This window comes from Macaca thibetana, chromosome 16, assembly GCF_024542745.1.
Source record: "Macaca thibetana thibetana isolate TM-01 chromosome 16, ASM2454274v1, whole genome shotgun sequence".
Taxonomy (NCBI): Eukaryota; Metazoa; Chordata; class Mammalia; order Primates; family Cercopithecidae; genus Macaca; species Macaca thibetana.
This window is the reverse complement of record NC_065593.1, coordinates 52,182,683-52,204,707: the sequence shown is the minus strand read 5'-3', so window position 1 is coordinate 52,204,707 and position 22,025 is coordinate 52,182,683. Positions and strand designations below refer to the sequence as shown.

Sequence of the window (22,025 nt, the reverse complement as noted above, 5' to 3'; positions counted from 1 at the left end):
AGACAAGCAGTCTTCATTCTTTTAACTTTCCCTTGTACCTGCCTGTACAGGTCTAGGGTGGGGTCTAGAGGGGATCCTAACTTAGTCAAGTGGATCACTGACCTTGCAGTTTCCTCATTAACTGATGGTAGGAAGCCAGAGGGCTGGGGAGCTTCCACCGCTGCCTCCCACTGCGAAAAGAAAAGTCCCTTTTAAATCCTCCCCTACCTCACCCCACAAGGCTTTGCTCCCCAATTCCTAAGGCATGGCATATGGATTCACGGCATCCTTGTTTCCAGCATTTTTATTGGTTGCTGCTAATGTGGTGTGAGCATATCACCTACACTCTCCCAGCTGGGAGTGGGCCCCTCTAGAAGCATCTGGGCTTGGGCGGGATTGCTTAGTGGTTGACTCTTGGCAGGGGAGAGGGGCTAGAGATGAAGATGTTAGGCTGCAGGACTAACACCTCCACACAGCAAACAGTTCACATATGTTTGGCTCTTCACGATAATGGAGCTGCACTCTCCATGCCCTCCGGCCTTCTACCCCTTCAGTGCTGGGATCTTCCTTGCTCAGTTGTGTTGGTCAGAAAAGCATCAGATTCTGAGAACACAAGCTCCATGGTGGGCCCTGGTGTGGGGGAGATACATGGCTTCTGTTCTGAATTCACTGGAGGGAAAAGAAAAAGTGATGAAGAAACCTCCAAGGTGGGAGGATGGCGAAGCTGCAGCCAGGTACCATTCCCTGATTCCCTGGGCTCCCCCTCCCTTGGGCCCGCCCTCACCATCCTGCCAACATCCCCGGCGAATGTCACCCCCTTGCTTGCCCGCTGCTCCTGGGAGCCGGTGCTGCTGCCACTCAGGGAGTTCCTTCGCATGATGCCTGGGAGCAGGATGGGGGAGGGAGAGCACTAAGTGAGGAAAGGGGAGGTGGGGAGAGGGGGTCTATTCCCCTGGGGCAGACCCCCAGGACCTGGAAAAAAACAGTAGACAGGAAGGGGTCTCAGGGAAAAGATGAAAGCTGGGTGACTGCAGTCTCACCAGGGCCTGGGGGCTCAGAGCGCTGTAGGCTGTTGCGGCGGGAGGTGGGGAAGCTGCCCTTGGAGAGGCGGCGCTGGCGGCTGGACAGCATAGCAGCTGGGGCCACAATACCCGGTGGGGGCTGCTTCCCCAGCCGGCTGTACAAATCTTCAATTTCTTTTTTCTGTAGTGTCTGTAGTGTTTCCACCTCTGACAAGTGCCTGAGGATGCACGGAGGGCATGAAAGGGCTAGCCACACACCATGCTCTCCCAGGTTCACCTCTCGCTCCTCCATCCTCCCCAGACTCACTTCTGCCGAAGACTCTGCAGCTCAGCCCAGAACTCCTCATCTTCCCCACTGCTTTCTGACTCCTCGCTGCTCAGACACAGGCTGTTGTAGGAGTAGTTCATCCACACTGGGCTGGGATGGCTCAGGGGTGGGGGGCTGCCCCCAACTTGGGGTTCCTTCCCATCATCTCCTTCCTCCTCAACTCCAGCCCCCAGACCCTCAGCTGCACGGTCGCTCTCAGCCAGAGCTTCCCTGGTCCCTGGCCCGGCTCCAGCACTGTCCTCTGTGTCTGAGCTCTCTGAAGTAAGCTGAGGGGTTGAAGGTTTTGGAGAACCGGAGAGAGTGGGGGATGTTGGCTGCAGGGGAAGAGGCTCAGCTGGTTCCTTGGATGAAGTCACTTGGAAACGCCCAACAAGCTGCGGCTTTCCCTCTGCAGGGCGGCGAGGAAGAAGGCGTGAGGAAAGGAGAGCAGTGACAGGAGAGACAATGAGTAGGGATAATGGCAGGGGAAGGTCAGTGGTCAGAGGCCTCACCTTCGGAGATGGGCGCCAGCCTGGCTTCCCCTGGGAGAGGCCGAGCAGGAGGTGGCGAGGCCTAGAAAGTGTGGGGCCATGAGAAGGGAAGAGTGCAGAGTGGAGTCTCCCTAATCATCCCTCTTGGTTTTCTACTCACCTCATTCTCCACCTCAGCTGTGTGGGGTGAAGGACTCTCCTGGCCACCAGGAGCAAGGGGAGGGGGAAGCGGCAGGCTAGGGAGGGGACTAGGAGGGGCTGGAGGAGATTGGGAAAGGAGCCCGGGTGAGGGGGACAGCAGGGACTGGGCCACAGTCATCACAGCCAGTGAGAATGCACTAGCCAGAGAGAGGAGAGGGGCTGCTGTGGTGGAGGGGAGGGAAGAAGTGGAGGGGCATGGAGGAAAGAAAGGGGGACTAAGAGTGACCTGAGAACAAGTGGGAGAGAATGTAGGTGGAGAAGTCATGGGGAGAGAACTCCGGGGAAACTGAGAGAGTGGGACTGGAAACTCAGGTGTGCTGGAGGAGAATGGAAGTGGAGAGCTGGTGGGGTGTGGAGAGGGATTTGAGGAGACCTGGGAAGAAATGGGGGAGAATGGGGAAGGGCTAGGATGACATGGGGGAGAAGCGATGGGGAAGATGGGACCTGGGAAAATGGGGGTTCCAGGGGAAAATGGGTTTCCAGGAGACAAAGGAGTTCCAGGAGAAGATGAGGTGGAGAAGGCTGCCCAGCTCCTGTGCTCCAGGGAGTTGCTGCTCTGGAGCTCTGCTAGGAAGGAGGGTATGTTGAGACCACGGTCCCACATGCCCTGTGCCCTTCCCAGGAGCAACCCCAAGGGTTGGGATGAGCAAGGACAGAATCAGTACATACCATTGGATGGGTCTGGGAGGGGGATGGGCAGGGCAGGTAATGGTGCTGGCTCCTCCTGAGGCAGAGAAAGGAGTCCACAGTCACAGTGGGGAAGAGCAGTCTGAGATGGAAGGTGTCAGACTGGGGTTCCTAAGCTAGGACCCATAAACCTCTAGGAGTCTACATGAGTTTCAAGGGATTCAGAAGCATATGTGCTGAAATGTATAGAGGTAAAAGGGCATGATGTCTGCAACTCACTCTCAAGTGGTTCCGAAAAATATAGTATGTATGCACACATACAGAGGGGAGAGGAAGAGAGATGATGATGCTAAGGTGGCAAAACACTAACAATTGGCAAATCTGGGCAAAGGGTATACAGGGGTTCTTTATACAATTCTTGCAACTTCTCTCCACAAGTCTGAAATTATTTCAAAATAATGAGTTAAAAGAAAAGTATGTATTGAACAAGTTTTCCAGAACAAGAGGCGATGGCTTTCATCATATTCTCAAATGGGGTAAGAGCCACTGTTTTAGGGTCCCAGAGATGAAGAGGAGTGAGATCCAAGGGGACTGCTGAAGGCAGAGAGTAATGAACCCTGGAGCAGAGAGTCCATTTCCCCTGGAAGTGTCCAGAGGGGTCTGACCTGGGGGCTTAGGGTGTCTTCAGCAGCCTCCATGGGGCCAGTGTCTCTCTTCAACAGGGTCTCCACTCGCTGGATAATCTCCCGAATCCGTCTGAGAAATCCATCTCGCTCCGAGGGCAGAATGAACTCGTTATACACCTGGCGAGGGTCAATAGGATGGGGAGGGAGAGCTTGTTATCTCTCTCATCCCTCTCCCCCTGCTTCTCATCTTTAAAAATCAGGCCAGGTATGGTGGCTCACGCCTGTAATCCTAGCACTTTGGGAGGCCGAGGCGGGCAGATCACCTGAGGTCAGGAGTTCAAGACGAGCCTGGCCAACATAGTGATACCCCATCTCTACTAAAATACAAAAATTAGCCGGGCATGATGTTGGGGCCTGTAATACCAGCTACTCGGGTGGCTGAGATGGGAGAATCACCTGAACCTGGGAAACGGTGGTTGCAGTGAGCCAAGATCGCACCACCACACTCCAGCCTGGCGACTGAGCAAGACTCCCGTCTCAAAAAAGATAAAAATAAAAAATCCACCCTTCACACTACTGCTTCTGCCAGCCACCAACCTAAAACAAGTAAATGCCTATTGTGTTCCAGGCACTGTGTGGTGTAAGGAGAAATAAGCCTAGAAGGAAAGGTGCTAACATTCATAGGATGCATATATATGCCAGCTGCTTTGCATATATTATCACATTTAACACCACTAACTTCCTGGGGCCCATATTAATATCACTGTGGTAGAATTAAGATAACCAATGCTCAAAGAGGTTAAGTTCCGTCTGCCTAAGGTCACCGGATTTAAACCCACATCTACCTAAAGCCAGAGCCTGAGTTATCTTCACTGCTGCCTCACATGCTTTTGGACACAATTTCTGCCCCATAGGGTTTATAAAGTATAACACACAGGCCCACATACACCCATCCCACAAAGTTAAGTCAAAATAAGGCAATCAATGGCAAATGTCACATTCAAATCCATGAATACCTATTGAGCACCTACTATGCGCAGGCATTGTGCTGGGTACTGTGGGAATACAGGGGAGCATGAAACAAGGTCCTAGTCTTAACAAAGCCCAAAACTTAGTGGAGGAGATACATAAATACATAATTAAACCTACTGCAAGGCAGCCTGTAATAGGTAAGGCACTTACAAGTGAGATATAGATAGAAATGCTGTTCCAGGGTTGCGGGTGTGGGGGGGTGGAAAGGCAGAGTTGTTTAATGGGTATAGAGTTTCAGATTTGCAAGGAAAGAAAACCCCTGGAGATCTGTTTCACAGCAATGTGAATATACTTAACATTGCTGAACTGCGCACTTAAAAATGGTTACGGTGGTCAATTTTACCTTTATGTTTTTTAATCACAATTTTTAAAAATGCTATTCCAAAGGCAGAATACCACACTGGGGATGGGGGGAAGCTGGGACACTTTCACAGAGTAAGTCTTTGGAGCTGAACATTGACAGATGAGAAAAGCAACCTCTATTGAGGACCTACCATGTGTGGACACTTCTACATTACATTGTATCACATCAGAACATCTTTGCAAAACAAATACTATCATCTGCATTTTACTTATATGCAACTGAAGTTTACAGAGGTTAAGAAACTTGCCCAAGTTCATTGGATTAGTAAATAACAGAGCTGAAGTTTGAACTTAGGTATTATATGAAAGCGATCCCTTCCTCCATTCCAGGCTGTTCACCAGCAAGAGAAGAGCAGTCTAGGCAGAGAGAACAGTGTAGTAGCTTTGAAGCATGCAAGGCATGGTACATTATTATTATTATTTTTATTTATTTATTTATTTATTTATTGAGACTGAGCCTTGCTCTATTACCCAGGCTGGAAGGCAGTGGCATGATCTCGGCTCACTGCAACCTCACCTCCTGGGTTCAAGATATTCTCCTGCGTCAGCCTCTCGAGTAGCTGGGACTACAGGCGCCTGCCACCACACCCAGCTAATTTCTATATTTTTAGTAGAGACAGGGCTTCATTATGTTGGCCAGGCTGGTCTCGAACCTCAAGTGATCCACCTGCCTTGGCCTCCCAAAAGTGCTGGGATTACAAGCATGAGCCACAACGCTGGCCTATTCAATCTTTTTTTCTTTCTTTTTTCTTTTCTTTTCTTTTTTTTTTTGAGACAGAGTTTCACTGTTGTTGCCCAGGCTGGAGTGCAATGGTGTGATCTCGGCTCACCGCAACCTTCACCTCCCGGGTTCAAGTGATTCTCCTGCCTCAGCCTTATGAGTAGCTGGGATTACAGGCGTAAGCCACCACGCCTGGCATGGCCTGTTCTTAAAATAGTGAGGACTCAAGTGTAGCTGAGTGTGCTGTGAATTTTAAAGGCTTTGGAATTTGAACCTTACTCTACAATCACAAGTAGCCACTAAATAATTTCGGGTGAAAATCAACAGATCAGATCCAAGTCTCAGGAGAACCCTGCTGCAGAGGAGTGGAGGGAGGACTGGGTAAGGAGAGAAAAGAGGGCAAAGGACTCTGGATGCATGGGGTGGGGTCACTTTGGCTGTGCAGAATCAGAGGGGGCTTGAAAGCCCAATACAGAAGGCTCTAAGAGTGAGAGCCCCTGAAGCAGGTGGAGGCAGAGGCAGGAAGGCACCCAACCTCTCCAGAGGCCTGTTTTGAAACCTGTGTGGCTGGAGGGAAGACTCTGAAAGGGTCAAGTGGTTTGATGGAAGGTGATGAGCCTTGTGTGCCAGGTGATATTGTGTCTTTGTCCTGGACACAAGGTGAATGACATGATGGAGGAGATGCTTTAGAGAGGGCTCCTAATACCTGGCGTTTCTCCCATTCCTTTCCCTCCTTCACCCCAGGGGCTGGCATCCACCACCTCCACTCCACTGAAACTGGTCTCCCACAAAGATCTCCTAACAAAAGGCAGTGTGGTCTTGCCTGAGGATTCACCCTATGCCACCTCCTTGAAACTCTCTCCTCACTCAGTTTTGACTAACTTCCTCCTACCTCTGTGGCTTCATCTCTGTGTCCTTCCATGACCTACCCTGCCGCTTCCCACTCCAGAACTGGTGGTATGCGCTGAAACACACTCTGCAACCCTCTGTGTCTCTGGCTTTGCAGGCTCATCTCCCTTCACTCTCAACTCTGTACTGACCACTCCTCCATCCACCTCTCTCCAGCCCTGCCTGACCCATATCCCTCAGCTATGGAGGATCTTGTCTTGGCTGTCCCTTCTTCACTCAAGCTCATCATGACCTCTTAAAAAATTCTTTCATTTCTAACTTCCTCTCTCCTTTGGTCACCTACTCTCCTACTCTCCTTTGGTGGCCTACAAGTTGTCCTTGACATCCCTTCTCCCTAACTCCCTATCATATCAACTCAGCAAATATTTATTGAGCATCTACTATGTACTATGTTCTGTACTACGTCAATAGGTTACTGGATTACAGAGTAACTTATTTTCCCGAAACAACCCTCAGATTCACCCTTTCTCCTCTTCCCTCCCATAAGCTACTCTCTCCTTTGTCCACAGGTGGTTTCCTGGGTCTACCTCCCAGGTATTTTCCCTCCCTTCCCCTAACCCCCTTCCATATCCTATGGCAGATGGTCTTCACAAAGCCTACTGTCACCATGTTACACTCTGCCTTTTTTTTATTTTTATTTTTATTTTTTGAGACAAAGTTCACTCTGTCTCCCAGGCTGGAGTGCAGTGGCATGATCACAGCTCACTGCAGCCTTGACCTCCCAGGCTCAAGTGATCCTCCCACCTCAGCCTCCCAGGTAGTTGGGATGACAGGCATGTGCCACCACACATGGCAAATTTTAAAAATTTTTTGTATAGATAGGGTCTCATTATATTTCCCAGGGTGGTCTTGAACTCCTGGGTTCAAGCGATCCTCCTACTTCATCCTCCCAGAGTGCTGCGATTACAGGTGTGAGCCACTGGAACCAGCCCACTCTGCCTATTTATTTATTTTTAGACAGAATCTCACTCTTGTCACCCAGGCTGGAGTACAATGGCGCGACCTCGGCTCAATGCAACCTCCGCCTCCCGGGTTCAAGCAATTCTCCTGCTTTAGCCTCCTGAGCAGCTGGGACTACAGGCATACGCGACCAGGCCCGGCTAATTTTTCTATTTTTTAGTAGAGACGGGGTTTCACCATGTTGGCCAAGCTGGTCTTGAACTCCTGACCTTGGGTGATCCGCCCACCTCAGCTTCCCAAAGTGCTGGGATTACAGGTGTGAGCCACTGCACCTGGCCTCTGCCTAACTCTTAACATTGTCTATTTTATAATCTGGACCCACTTTACCTACCCAGCTTCACTCCCCGCAACTCTCCTGTAGGAATCTTTACTTCTAATGATAGTGATTCCCTCATGAAGCCCTCCCAGCTCCATATTCCAAGTCACTCTCTACTTGGAATGCCTTTGCTTATGCTGTCCCTGCATAGGGACACCCTTCACAGCCTTTCCACCCTTCACGGCCTTTCTGGCCCATCTGCCAAGGTCCTGGGTAAGCCCATTGCCCCTGCTGCCCAGTCCATCCTTCACCTACAGCCACAGTATTGCACGTCTACCAGGCACTTACACATAGCACTTGTGTGTACCCGGTCAATGTGAGTCTCAAATTCCTCCAGCTGAGAAGCCAAACCTCACTGGATAAACAGAAATCTCCCCCCAAAACAAGGGCTGAGACGTCTTCAGTGTCACTGTGCTAAGTGTCAACCAGAGATTTAAAAACCCTTGCTGTCGGATCAGTGGGTTTCAGCCCCAGTGGACATCCGGAAGGAGACTCTTGTTCCAGATCCAAATACTCTGTCCTCATCTCTCTCCCCCTCACCATGGCAGCTGCAATCTCTTCCGGGCTGTCCCCATCCAGATCAAATCGGAAGGTCACCATCTTGCTGTTATGGGTCTGTAGCTGGCACTCAACCACTCTGTCATTCTGGTCTGAGACCTTCAGATTCAAAGTCAGCAGAGGGGAGGAAGTCAAGCCCTCTGTCATCATGCTGTGTCTCCACCCTAACCCAGCCAAGTGACAGCAGCCACAATGGACTTGGAGATAAGTAGATCCCACCCCTAAAGTCTGGTCGCCTCTTGAGTACCAGTCACACACTGCTTCTCCCCTTTTCTGGGTGACGCCCCCGGCTTTCCCCTGACACTCCCCTCCTGGCCCTGTAGGTTACTCCCTATCTCCTGTACTCCATCCTTACACTAGTGACCCGCAGCCGGGATCGGGGTCTGCGCCGGAGATTCCTCCCTGGGGGTCTCCTCATTTGTCCCATCCCTTCTCCCACATCGCTAAGGCCTGAAGCTGCATCTGAGGCATAGCTGGTAAAGAGAAAGGAGACAGAATGACTGTCAGAGCAGACATTGAGACCCCAGTGTCCCAAGTGTCTCACCCTGGCACCCCAACTTGTACTAGAACATACCTGTCCCCAGGGGAAAAGTCACTTCCAGGACCAGAACGTGGAATGGATAGGGCAAAAGCCTGAAACAGGATAAGGGTTCATGAGGTTAGGGGAAGATAACTGTTGCAATCTAGGGAGATGGTGTCAAGGATGCTGGAAGGATATTAGGGAGATAGAATTAGGGAAAAGGAGGACAAGAATGGTAGATTTCCAGGGACATAGGGCTGGATCATGAGACTGGGTTTCACAAGGAGGGAGATAGGTCATAGGCTTGGAATGGCTGGGAGTCCCCCATGCAACCCCCTCTCACCGAGGGCAGGCAGAGATGGGACTCAGCTGGGCTAGATGGCACCCCCCCAGGGGGCTGAAGGGCAGGGTCTGAGGCATCCAGGAAGCCGGAGGAGCTGAGGTAGCCATCAGTCTCGCAATCCGCTGATTGGGGAGGGAGGGGATCAAAAAAAGGGGAAATGAAAGGGAATAGTGGCAGAGGAGGGGGCTGCCTAAGCAAGGAGGGGCCTGGAGCTGTGGGAGAGTTCCTTCCTGGAGGGAAGCTTCATGGCTAGAGGTGGAAGGCAGGGTGACTGCGGCGGGGGTGAATTTCTGGGTTTGGGGCAGAGTCCAAGGTGTTCTGGGACCTATGTCTCAAGATCAGGGTGACTTACAGGTGGTAGATGAGTAGCTGGCGTGGCGGAAAAGGAAGGGCTGGTGCTGGTCTGCCTCTGGCTCCTCAGGTTCAGGGGGGAAAGCACTGGGGGGACCGGGAGCCATGGGCACAGTTGCTGGTGGAGGTCCTGGCTCTGGTGGGAGTGCCTCCAATTCCCTTGCTTTACGCAGCTTCTCACGTTTTCGCTGGATGGCGGCAACCCGTTCACGTACTGCACGGGCCACTGGCTGGTAATCGGCTTCACAGACCAAGCCCAGAGCTACCTGGAGTTGGGGTGGGGGATGAGGAACACAGCTTGGGACCCCCTCTCAAAGATCCATCAGGACACCTTCTTGGGAACTCCGGGATATGGGAGGAAGGAAACCAACACTTACTGATGACCCACTATGTCTGCTAACTGGCAGCTCCTTACATTATCATCATTAGATCCTCCAAACAACCTTGTGGGATAAACCTTACCATTCCATTTTAGAGATTAATGAATTGACCAGTTCATAGTTATACAGTAAGTCAGTGGTTTCCAATGGGAAGAAGAGATGTTTGGCAATATCTAGAGACATTTTTAGTTGCCACAACTCAAAGGTAGATGCTACTGAATCTAGTGAGTAGAAGCCAGGGGTTCTTCTCAATATCCTACAATGTACAGGGCAGTCCCTAAAACAAAGATGCCAACAGTACCAAGGCCAAGAATCCCTTGTCAGCAATGGATCAAGATTGGATCTCCATGATATGGAGACCTGCTCTAAATTTCTAACACATTCTCAGGTTCTTGTCCCACCGTAGGTGGTCTCCACCCTTGCAACAGTCATGTCTGTATTAAGAATCCCATACTCAGCCGGGCACGGTGGTTCACACCTGTAATCCCAGCAATTTGGGAGGCCAAGACAGGTGGATCACTTGAGGTCAGGAGTTCGAGACCAGCCTGGCCAACATGGTGAAACCCCGTCTCTACTAAAAAATACAAAAATTAGCTGGGCATTGTGGCTCGTGCCTGTAATCCCCGCTATTGGGGAGGCTAAGGCAGGAGAACTGCTTGAACCCAGGAGGCGAAGGTTGCAATGAGCTGAGATAGTGCCACTGCACTCCAGCCTGGATGACAGAGTGAGACTCCATTATTCCCCAAAAAGAATCTCATACTCCCTTCAGGACTTCCTAAGCCAGTCCCCAGGCGTCTGCCCTTGCATCTTATGCCTCTCCCCTTCTACCAGCTTCCATTCATCACCTCCTCTTTCCTTTTAGCCACAAGCTTTGCTGAGTGAGTAAAGGAGGTGGGGAAGGGTAACCTGATTTAAAATCTGAACCACCTCAGTTTCAATCCAGCTCTTCCACTTACCTACTTGGGGCACTGGACAAGGTATTCAACCTCTCTAAATTTCCATTTCCTTATCAACAAGTTGAGATAAAACTGCCCCCTATGCAGGATGGGTAGCAAAGATCAAATGCATGTGAAAGTGCTTTAAGCCATGTACAGATGTGGGCTATTAATGAGCTCTTACTATGTGCCAAGCACTGCCAGGGATAGAAGAATCAATAAACACAGTCTCTGCCCTCAGGGAGTTTATAGTCTAGTGGAGAAGAAAGATAGGAACTTATTCAGGTCTAAGACAGGACCGATAGTGGGGAGTGATGTAACAGAGAACTTGCTGAAGTGGAAAGAAGCATTTAAGTTTGACTCCAGAGGGGATGGCTTCCCGAAATCGATGGTTCTGATCATATTGGAAGAAAAAGAAAAAGAACAAGGGGGAGGGAGGAAAGAAGGAAAAGATAAATTGGCAAGAAGGGCATTCCAGGAAGAACAGATCAGCTGGAGGTAAAGCAGGGATGCTGCAGGACCCAGGGCTCCCTCTGTAAAGGAAAACTGGGTGTGGGTGCAGGTAAGTTAGGGCTGGAGAGGTAGGGAGACGCTGCAGGAGATTCTGAGAGGAGTAAGGTGCCCCGCCCCCATCGCTGCCACGCCGCCTGCGCCCCATCCCTGTTGCACTATCTCCTCGGGTCAATGCCCTTTACACGTCCACTGGCAGCACAGTCTGTCCTCCGCTCACCATCTCCTGTGCCACCTCCTCGGCCGCGTCCCGGCCCAGTTGGAACAGGAACTCGATAGCCTGGTTGTCCCGTGGGCGCCCCCCACGCCGCGCGTCCTCCATGCGCAACCAGAGCTTGAGGCCCGGCTTCTCGCCGTCGTCCTCCTCCGCTAGTTCCACATGCACACCGCGCTCCTCGCGGAAGAAGGCGTGGGCCAGGAGGTCCTGGATGGTGAACCTGAGGGTGACGCGAGGGGTTAGCCTAGCCCGCCGCGGCCCGCGGCCCTACTCTACCCATGCTCTGCCCTTTCACCCCCACCTCTCGTTCTTATCCGTGCGGATGCAGCCTTCAATGATCTCCTTCACCTCGGGTATCTTCACCTTGTAGAAGCTGTTCGGCTTTCTGCCCTGGGGGAAGGGGTTGCATGACACCTCCGGTCCTTTGATCCCCAGCTCTCGGCTTGACACCCCCCCACCCCTTACTCCACTCCCGTCTTAGGCAGCTACGCGTGCAGTTGCAAAAGCCTGACTGCCACTGGAAGATGTGATTTCAAATCTCACTCCCCGCCAAGTATTTACAGTGTGACCTTGAACAAGTCTCCCGCTGTTTGTTCATCTGTAAATCGCAGGGTGGAACATTTGCCCCGCTCACCTCACAGGGCAGCTGGAAGGATTGGATGAGAGATGGGATGCGAAATCATTTGTGAACTCTTGGGAGCACCACACATATTATTCTAAATAGCGTGTACTGGAGGGGGTGCATGTGCATTCAATATCCTGTGTTCCCCAAGGCGACTCTGTCTAGCCTGTTTTCGTGCAGGCAAAGGGCACTGACTGCGGGCTGGCCGGGGCAGGAAAATGGGAAGTGGCCCTGGAATTGCCTTTCCCGCCAGTCCCATCCCTCTCACCGAAGTGACCTTGCGGTAGATTTGCGCGGCATTCTGGCACTCGGAGTACGGGTACTCAGAGGTGGCCATCTCCAGCATGCACATGCCGAACGCGTACACGTCCACGGCCTCATCGTACTTTTCCTCGTACATCTCGGGGGCCATGAATTCCGGGGTCCCTGTAGGGTCAACAGCAAGGATCAGGTTGCTGGGCACTCTGGCCTTGTCCTTCCCATTGGGCTAGGTAGCCCCAGGCAACCCTGCGAGTGCAAGTGACCCCGGCCCACAGTGGGGTTGAGGAGGGATGCCATAGGTCTCCTCAGCTCCCCTGTCATCTGGTAGTTTCGTGGACCTTGAAGGCCCTTGCTGAGGGGAGGGAGTACCTAGGTTCTCTTCTGAGGTGGGGGAGGAAGGAATGGCATGGACCCTCCTGGAGAGACGCACCGATGACACTCTTGGCAAAGGAGGCGCGCTTGAGCGTGGCCAGGCCCAGGTCCCCGATTTTGACGGAGCCAGTAGGGCCCGTGATAAAGACATTGTCGCACTTGAGATCCCGGTGCAGGATGGGAGGAACCCGGGAGTGTAGGAAATGAAGTCCCCGCAGGATTTGGCGGCTCCAGCGCTGAAGGACTCGCGGCTTCATCTCCCGGAACCGCCTCAGGTACCTGGGGGAGGGCACATAGCAAGGGTCCTGGTGGGGGACACGGCCAATGGGGAGGAGTCCCCTCACTGGGAAGTTCCCCCCTGCAGCACCCTGCTGCCGCCTCCGCATCTTCTGCCAGCATTCTCCTAGTCTATGTCTGCCTGGCCACAGGGAGAAACTGAGTCAGGGGGTGTGGTGGATAGACATGACGTTACCAAACGGGTTGGGAAGTAAATTGATAGGGCCGCAGCCAAGGTGCTGTGGAAGCGCAGGAAGGGATGACCAACTGCCCCAAGCATGAGGGAGGGCTTCGGAGAGGAAATACTTTTGTGTTGCATCTTGAATGATGAGTAGGAGCTCAAAGGTGAAAGGGGGAAGGGATGGAGACTTCCCAGGCAGACAGGACACTATGCTCAAAGGCACGGAAAAAGCCAGTGACAAGGCAGGGTGGGACGAGGTGCCAGGAATTTGGTGTGATTGGAACTTAGGCTAAAAATGAGGCTGTATCCCAAGGCGTCTGTGAACAGGGAGCCTGTGTGGGCTTTATTCCAAGGCCATGGGAAACTTTGAAGGGGTTTTAAGGAGGGGAGTGACAGTTCAGATTTTCGACTGGGAAAGATCCTCCAGGCTGCAGGAAGATAGGATCGCTTAGAGGGTGGCAGAATTTGGGAAGGCCCTTCAGGAGGCTGCTGCAGGGCTCCAGATCAGCGAGATGGCATTGAGGTGGTGGCATGGATGAAGCAGTGAAAGCCAGGTGGGGAGAGGTTAAGGAAAGACTTGGGGACAGACTGATGAGGGGGCAGAGTGGAGAGAGGGGAGTCTGGGGAGACACCCAAGTTTTTGACTGGAGTGCTGGGTGGACATTGCCACTCACCGAGGCAAAGGCTGGGTGAGAGGGAGATGATGAACCTGGTTTTACACCTGGATATTAGAGAGTTTGAGGAACCTGGGAGTTCAGGAAGCAGTGGGCACACATCCCAGTCTCCCTCTCCCCACCCACTCATGCGCAGAGCTCACGTCTTAAGTGTGCCCGAGGTCATGAGTTCGGTGACCAACACGATGCAAACCTGGCCCCTCAGCACTGACTTCCACGAATCGTAGAAGCGGACGATGTTGGGGTGCTGCAGCCCCTTGAGCATCTCCACCTCCTCTGAGAAGCGCTGCCGCTCAGCTCTAGATAGTTTCCGAGTCTGTGGGATGGGGGACGGGTGTCATGTCAGGCCCAGGACCCCCACAGAAAGGAACACCTGGAGTGGGGTTGGGGGAAGAAGTAAGGGTTGGAGCCCACAGATGGGGTGGGATTAGTGGGATCACTCGCCCAGTGGGCTGCAGACCCTGAACTCTCCAACAGTCCCCCACGTAAGCTGATCCAAGGACACACCCAACCTGGGCCTGGGGCAGCCCCCTAGACCCCCTGCTGGACACAAGCTCCTTTATGCAGCCTGGTCCCGGAGTCCTGAGCTCAATAGTGCCTTTGTGGCTGCCCAGGCCGGCCATGGGGCGGGAGGGGGCACCCGGGGGCTGGCAGTGAGCAGGCAGCAGGCGGGCAGCAGGAGACCGCGGGCAGGGAATTGGGGCCGGCAAGGGGGTTGGCCCCAGAAACTGGGAACTGCTAGATCCAGACAGAAGGCAGGAGGGATATGGAGGTTGGTACTGAGAAGGAAAGAAAAGATCCAGAACTAGGTGCCAAGAGGCCGCCCACCCCCATAGTTGTCCCGCCCCGGATCCTCTCCCTCCCCTCACCCCTCAGTTTGGCTGCCTCTCCTGGCCTGGCCCAGAGCCTGGGGCGCGGCACTGGCAGGCGCAAGGGGCGAGCCCTGTGCCAGGGCTGGAGAGGGACCCTTCCCCTAGGCTCTGTCCCCCAATCTGAATCCGAAGCTTCGGGCCCCAAGTTGACTGGGTTCTCCTAACCCATATGTAGCATGGGAGCGATGGGAGGAAGGTCTTCCTAAAGCCCATGGGCTTAGTGCCTTTAGATATGGGAGGGAAGGGAGAGCACAGGTAGGCAGTGGGATGAGGAGCAGAACTGGACTCACTCCAGAGCTGGAGCTCCCTATGTCCCCCTCCTCGCAGCTGTGAAGTCCAGAAGTCTGACTGCTCCAGAAGGGACTAGGGGTCCCCATTCTGCCACAACTGCCCTAAATCTTTTAGAGTTGGAGAGGACCCTTGCCCAGCTCCTGGCTTCCCACATCCCAGCCTCCTGGTCTGCAAACAGGTGGGGACGGGGAGGAGTGAGGGGATCAACAGGACCAGGGTCATAACTGAGGATCTCAGGACTTAGGGGAGAGGAAGGGATTGTGGGTACCCACCAGCAGGAAACTGACCTGAACTGGATCCCCTGCCCAACTTCCCATCCTATCTTCCACCTCTCAGGGTTGAGTATGGAGACTTTAAAGTGAGAATGTTCATACCCATGGAGGAGTCACCAGACACCACCTGCCTCAGTCTCTCCTTCTGCAGCCCAGAGTCAGCCAGATCATTCAGGGCAAAGACAGCAGAGGTGTCTATAGACATTTGGAAAAATATATCCTTCCCTTGACGCTGTCTCCCCCACCCTCTGTCTCTCATCCTAAGACCTCCAGAGTCCCATCCCAAGGTGCCACCGAGGGGGCTCCCAGCCGCACCTGCAGCTCACACCAGGCCACCTCCACTGTGGTGTCGGTGTCTAGCCCTCGATACACCGTCTTGAAGGAGCCACGTCCAATCTCGATGTCAAACTTGAGGTATCGGCCATCGGGGGACGTTGCCACAGCCTGGGTCTCCATGTCCTCCTTTTCTTCCTGCTCCCGCCGCCGCTCTAGGGCCACAGCTTCAGGGACCCTCAGCGGCTCCCTGGACCCCGGGTCCACTGCAGAGTCCGGAAGCTTGGGACGCGCGGAGTCTTCTGCAGCCTTCACAGGGGCTCCCTTGGTCCACGTGCCCTCGGAGGTTTCTTTGGAGCTAGGCGGTGGGCTCCTTGCGGGGCCAGGACCAGAGGAGTCCGGAGGATCGGGGGGTTCCGGAGCGGGTGAGGGTGGCAGGGACCAAGAGCTCAGCAGCCCCAAGTCGACTGAGCTACGGCGGCTGACACGAGAAGAGCGCGGCCGAGGCTCAGCCTTCCCGGAGAAGCGGCGCGCTCGGCGAGGAGGGGGCCCGAGGCGGGGCTGCCCCGCGGTGGCAAGAGGCGGCGGGGGCCGCAGCGCCAGGTCGGCCTCAGTCTGGGACATGGGGACGGTGGCCTCCGTGGCCGGGGGTGCCAACATGAGGAAGAGCAAGGCGCCGAAGGGTAGAAAACCAGACGGCCGGAGACGAGGCGGTCTGACAGGCAGACCCGCTGGACGCGCAGAGCTCCGGCTGAGCGGCTGGGGCCCCAGCCCCCGGCTCGGCCCGGCCCCGCCCCTGACCCCGCCCCGCGGCCCGCCCTTGCCCCCCACGGCCGCCCCTCCGAGCCCGCGAGCAGCCCCTAACCTTAGTCGCCGCCCCGCCCAGCCGCGTCCCCCTGTTTCCCGAGCCCCCGGCCGCAGTCTCACTCTGAGGCCAGAACTGAGTGGGAGACCGCGGTGCGTCCTCCCGCACTAAGAGTGCACAAACCTGTTTGTGCGCGGGGGAGTGCAGGAGAGGAAGACACTCGGATCCTAGTGGGGGATTACTTAGAGGCAGGCTACCACCGGCCTGCACACCCCAGATAAGGCAGCACCACCCCCTCCTAACTGTCCGGAGTAGCCCCAGGCCGAACATACAGAAAGGACAGTGGAAAGGTCTGACGTTGTTGTCCCTCTGGTCTGCATAGGGAATGGGTGTGTGCTCCCCAGGATAAGTCCCTCCCCCAAACTGCCCGGTCATCCATCCCCTCCAGGCCACCTTGGCCGCAGCCTAGTCCTGGCCAGAGTGGCTGTTTTTGCAATGTGGGCTCTCCTTCCTCCCTTTCTGTTTGCCAAAGTCTCCAATAAACCAAAGTCCACATCCGGCTTACCCCCTCAGCTCCCCTTGGCCACAGTTACCCCACCCAGACCAGATGGATGGAGGGAGGGGCTTCAGAGTAGTTCAGGACTTCCATGGGGGAGACGGTGAGGGAAGGGGGAGCCCTTAAGTGACTCCAATTCAGAGAGAAAGCAGTCTGTCCCCAAGCTGTGTTCCATCAGCACTCCTCCACACAGCCCACCCAGCAGATGTAAAACCACAGGCTCACTGGAGCCCGCAGAGCCCTGGAGGACCTTTTCTTCTACAAAAGTCTTAAGCTTTCTTTTCTCTCCCCTCTCCCAGGCTGGGATTTACTCAGGTGGCAACACTTCACAGCCCTCCCCATCCCCATTCCAGTACTGCAGTAATTTAAGAGGCAGGCAGTGGGAGTTGAGATTTTAATATCATAAATCGGTGTCGAGCCACACCTCTCACTGCCAGGCCCGTGGGCCTCCTATCTTCATATTGCCTGGAAGGCTGCCTGCAGCCAGGGCTTCCCCCATCCCCTGGGAAGGATCCAGCACCAGCCTGAGAAGGGAGGCAACAGCAGCTAAAGGGGTGGGAGGAGGAGGAGACAGAAGCATGTGCTGCAGGTGCATGTGTGTATGTACTTACATGTGTGAACACATATAAAGTATCAGGTTTATAGACCCTGGCTCAAGGACAGTCTAGGATGGAAAGGAGGTAGGGCAACAAGAAGCACATCTTTCCTCCCTGGTGCTTCAGCCTCACCCTATCCAAGGACAGACATATGGGGTATGAGAAACCCATCCCCAGGTCCCAGCCTTCAGGACTGGAGCCCTTTTGAGTCTGGTGGAGTCACAGATCCAGTCTTTGGGGGACACTGGGTCTGTCTCCTTTTGAAAGCCCTGGAAAGGTGGGAGGTAAGAAGTAAAGGGAGACAGGTCCCTGCTAGAAGAACTTGACGCCTCGGCCATCGCTGACGGTGATGATCTCGGCCTTGTGTTCCTGCTGTAGGGCCTGCAGAGCCCGCAGTAGAGTGGCCTCATCCAGCCCATGGAACTCTGAACAGGGAGAGATGGGCAGTCAGAGACAATCAGCTCCTGGGGCCCAAGGCCTCTGAGGAGAGTGGTCTGGCTGGAAGCTGAGACCTCCCAGAGGCAGGGTATGCATATGCCATCTATCTATACTGCTGCAGCTGCTACCCACACTTCCCAGGCACTCCTTAGTATTAAGGGGTGGAAGAAAGCCTGAATCAGCATGAAATGAGTTTGTGCTTATTTCCCCCTTCCTGGTTCTCCTCTCAGACTCAACCTCCCCCACACCTCCCATTTGTGTCTGATGCTCAAGAATGACACCATCTGCTTTAGGGCCACAAAGGGGCCGTGAAAATCAGGCCTAGGGAGATCGGAGCCATTGTCACTAGACACTGACCCTAGAGGATCTATCCTAACACAAAGAATATAGCCACTACTCCTGGCCAGGAGACTGTTAAACTCTAGCACTGATATCTGCCCTTTTTCTAGTTAAAAGCTGGGAGCACAGGCCAGGGGCGGTGGCTGACGCCTGTAATCCCAGAACTTTGGGAAGCTGAGGCGGGGTGGGGGGTCAGGGGTTGAGATCAAGAGTTCTAGACCAGCCTGGCCAACATGGAGAAACCCTGTCTCTACTAAAAATACAAAAAATTAGCCGGGCATGGTGGTAGTCACCTGTAATCCCAGCTGCTCAGGAGGCTGAGGCAGGAGAATCACTTGAACCCAGGAAGTGGAGGTTGCAGTGAGCCAAGATCGCGCAACTGCACTCCAGCCTGGGCGACAGAGCAAGACTCCGTCTCAAAAAAAAAAAAAAAAAAAATTGGGAGCCAATGGCTAGCTGAGTATGTGGAGATATGGTAAGATCCTGCAGGGAGATGTGGGAGGCAGCACACAAGCCCTGACAGGCTTGCTTACCTCACCCCCTGCGGGGGCTCAGCTAAGTCAGGGAACTTGCTTTCTGAGGAAGCCTCCAACTTTGCCCAGCCTGAGTAGTGGGCTGGGCAAGGCTACAGTGCTGAAATCATGGGGTGATGGTGGGAGTAGCAAGCAGAGACCTGCAGGGCAGGAAGGGGAACAGCGAAGAGCTGTAAACTCTGCTAGGACAACCAGGGCCTGGCAGAAAGGGGAGACATCCCCTGTGATCCCAGCTAAGATCGAAACTTGTGGTGATCCAGAGGATCAGAATATGGAGTCAGAGAAAAAGAACAAGAGTGTTTACGCTATGTAAAAATCAAACACTATACAAATCCTTGCCTGGCCAGAAACCAAATTATTTAAATGGGCTGGGGATGTTGCCCAATCTCTTCAGCTGACACCCACAAATCTTGAGTCCTCTATAAGAATAAAAGGTGGAAGAGAGCCTGAGTCAGCAAGGAATGAGATTTCAAGCTTAATCCCCTGCCCTTGTTCCTCATTCAGCATCTATAGCAGATGCTGAATGAAGAAAGTTTATTTATAATACTTTACTATTATTATTATTTTCTGAGATGGAGTCTCACTCTGTCATCCAGGCTGGAGTGCAGTGGTACGATCTCGGCTCACTGCAACCTCTGCCTTCGGGTTCAAGTGATCCTCCTGCTGCAGCGTCCCAAGTAGCTTGGATTACAAGCATGTACCACCATGCCCGGCTAATTTTTGTATTTTTAGTAGAGACGGGGTTTCACTATGTTGGCCAGGCTGGTCTGGAACTCCTGACCTCAGGTGATCCACCCGCCTCAGCCTCCCAAAGTGCTGGGATTACAGGCGTGAGCCACTGCGCCCAGCCTACTGTTATTCTTTAAGATAGGGTCTCTCTCTGTTGCCCAGGCTGGAGTGCAGTGGTGTGATCATAGCTCACTGCAGCCTTGACCTCCTGGGCTCAAGCAATCCTCCCACCTAACCCTTCTGAGTAGCTGAGACTACTGGTGCACACCACCATGCCCAGCTGATTTTTAAATTTTTTGTAGAGAAAGGATCTCCATATGCTGCCCAGGCTAGTCTCAAACTCCTGGTCTCAAGAAATCCTCCTGCCTTAGCCTCCCAAAGTGCTAGGATTACAGGCACGAGCCACTGTGCCCAGCTGAAAAGTGAAATTCTTAACTTTTCATGGGTCATAGATGCCCTCGGAAATCTTTTTTTTTTTTTTTTTTTTGAGACGGAGTCTCGCTCTGTCGCCCAGCCCAGGCTGGAGTGCAGTGGCGCGATCTCGGCTCACTGCAAGCTCCGCCTCCCGGGTTCACGCCATTCTCCTGCCTCAGCCTCCCGAGTAGCTGGGACTACAGGCACCCACAACCGCGCCTGGCTAATTTTTTTTTTGTAATTTTTAGTAGAGACGGGGTTTCACCGTGGTCTCGATCTCCTGACCTTGTGATCCGCCCGCCTCGGCCTCCCAAAGTGCTGGGATTACAGGCGTGAGCCACCGCGCCCGGCCGGAAATCTTATAATATCTATCCCTAGAAAAATGCACATGCATCCACAAAAATAAAATTTGGGATTTTTTGCATGTGAATTCAGGTGGCTTATGGAATCCTCGGACGTGGGTTAAGAACTTAGAATTGCTTGAACCTAGGAGGCGGAGGTTGCAGTGAGCAGAGACTGTGCCACTGCACTCCAGTCTGGGTGACAGAGTGACTCTGTCTCAAAAAGAAAAAAAAAAAACAAACCGGCGGGGCACGGCTCACGCCTCTAATCCCAGCACTTTGGGAGGCCAAGGCAGGCGGATCAAGAGGTTAGGAGTTCAAGACCAACCTGGCCAACATGATGAAACCCCATCTCTATTAAAAATACAAAAAATTAGCCAGGCGTGGCGGCGTGCACCTGTAATCCCAGCTACTCGGGAAGCTAAGGCAGGAGAATCGCTTGAACCCAGGAGGCGGAGGTTGCAGTGAGTCAAGATTGCACCATTGCACTGCAGCCTGGGTGACAGAGCAAGACTCCATATCAGAAAAAACAAAACCAAAAACAAAACAAAACAAAACAACAACAAAAAAAATGAACTGTGGGTGGGAAGGGAAAGGCATTACCCTCATCCTCTGTGTCTTCCCCGTTAGTTAGTTCATACAGGGTAAAGACGGAGTTGTTCTGGCCACTCCTGGAAACCTGTGAACACAGAGAATGAGGAGTGAATTAGAACCAAGAATCTCCTAGGAGACAGTAAATTCATCAGCTCCACCCCTCTGATCCAGGAATGATACCTATTCCCAAACCAAGACTCACTGTCACCTCTGCAGAGTGGCCTAAAAACCATAAACCCTACAAGTGCTATATTTACATGTGTACACACTCATTTGGAACCACTAAACCACAGGTCTTCACGTGTCTGAGGAGTGACCTCGACCTCTCATTCTGGTTGTTTTCCTGTTCAAGAATGGATGCTGTGTATTTGTTATATTTAGAATGTTGATGCTTCTTACCCTCTTCTCTTCCTTGGGAATGTTTGGGGCTGGTGGTTTAGGAGGAAGGGTATTCTGTCCCCACACCCACACTGGTTCAGAATATCTCATTCATGTTGTGGACAGTCCCATAAGGGTGAAGTGGGGGAGGGGCCCCAGGTTTTTTCCCTTCCTTTCCCCATTTATCTCCTGTGGCCAGAGGCTCCAGCCAACAATAGCACTCAGGGTTCCCAGTTCTGCATTCTCCAAATATGGCCTCACATAGCCCCTGGCCTCCTACAGGCAAAGAAAGGGAGGTCCTACACAGCCAAAGGCATTGAGTCACTGAAAGAGGTTTGCCTGGAAGGCCTACACTTCCTCTTTCTGCCCCCTTCCCATTTTGCTCAGTCTGGATCTGGGGACACCAGGTATCTAATATCCTTTGCCATGGGTCACTGTTGAACACTTGGCAGCAGGATGATCTCACCCACTGATAGATGAGTTTCCCCCATTCTTCTGGCCTCCGCCACATGATCAGGAAGCTAGACTTGCTCTTATCCAACCACTCGAGGTTCCCTGTAAAACAGATACTTATGAAAGCATAACCAGGCGCAGTGGCTTACACCAGTAATCCCAGCACTTCGGGGGCCAAGGCGGGAGAATCACTTGAGCCCAGAGGTTTGAGACTAACCTGGGCAACATAACGAGACCCTGTCTCTACAGAAAATACAAAAAATTAGTCAGGTGTGTGGTGACACATGCCTGTGGTCTCAGCTACTCAGGATCACCTGAGCCCAGGAAGTCAAGGCTGCAGTAAGATATGACTGAGCCACTGCACTCCAGCCTGGGTGACAGAGTGAG

The 22,025-nt window shown here is 53.2% G+C and overlaps 2 protein-coding genes across 10 annotated transcripts in view; both read right to left on the bottom strand.

Annotated features, from left to right (window-relative positions):
* Positions 1-267: 267 nt before the first annotated feature.
* Positions 268-16,251, bottom strand: WNK4 (WNK lysine deficient protein kinase 4). Of its 9 annotated transcripts, none has more exons than XM_050762546.1 (19): positions 15,505-16,250; positions 13,898-14,070; positions 12,682-12,902; positions 12,259-12,416; positions 11,670-11,758; positions 11,372-11,588; positions 9,328-9,592; positions 8,976-9,097; positions 8,687-8,745; positions 8,468-8,585; positions 8,095-8,211; positions 3,293-3,430; positions 2,670-2,724; positions 1,960-2,567; positions 1,821-1,881; positions 1,309-1,717; positions 1,020-1,219; positions 764-889; positions 268-648 (listed from the first exon to the last, which is right to left on the bottom strand). In XM_050762546.1, the coding sequence occupies exons 1-19, from the start codon at positions 16,120-16,122 to the stop codon at positions 530-532; spliced, it is 3,873 nt and encodes a 1,290-aa protein (XP_050618503.1). In that variant the 5' UTR covers positions 16,123-16,250; the 3' UTR covers positions 268-529. The 9 variants fall into 9 exon arrangements, with proteins under 9 accessions (XP_050618503.1, XP_050618504.1, XP_050618507.1 ...); XM_050762547.1 differs by having other exon boundaries at positions 806-889; XM_050762550.1 differs by having other exon boundaries at positions 764-861.
* Positions 16,252-17,203: 952 nt separating this feature from the next.
* The window catches only part of VPS25 (vacuolar protein sorting 25 homolog), a 91,830-nt gene continuing 87,008 nt past the window's right edge, over positions 17,204-22,025 (bottom strand). Inside the window, exons 5-7 of the mRNA XM_050762940.1 lie at positions 21,652-21,740; positions 20,817-20,892; positions 17,204-17,844 (exon numbers count right to left, since the gene is read on the bottom strand). Coding sequence (XP_050618897.1) covers positions 17,732-17,844; positions 20,817-20,892; positions 21,652-21,740 — 278 coding nt within the window. The 3' untranslated portion in view covers positions 17,204-17,731. The remainder of the gene's footprint in view (positions 17,845-20,816; positions 20,893-21,651; positions 21,741-22,025) is intronic.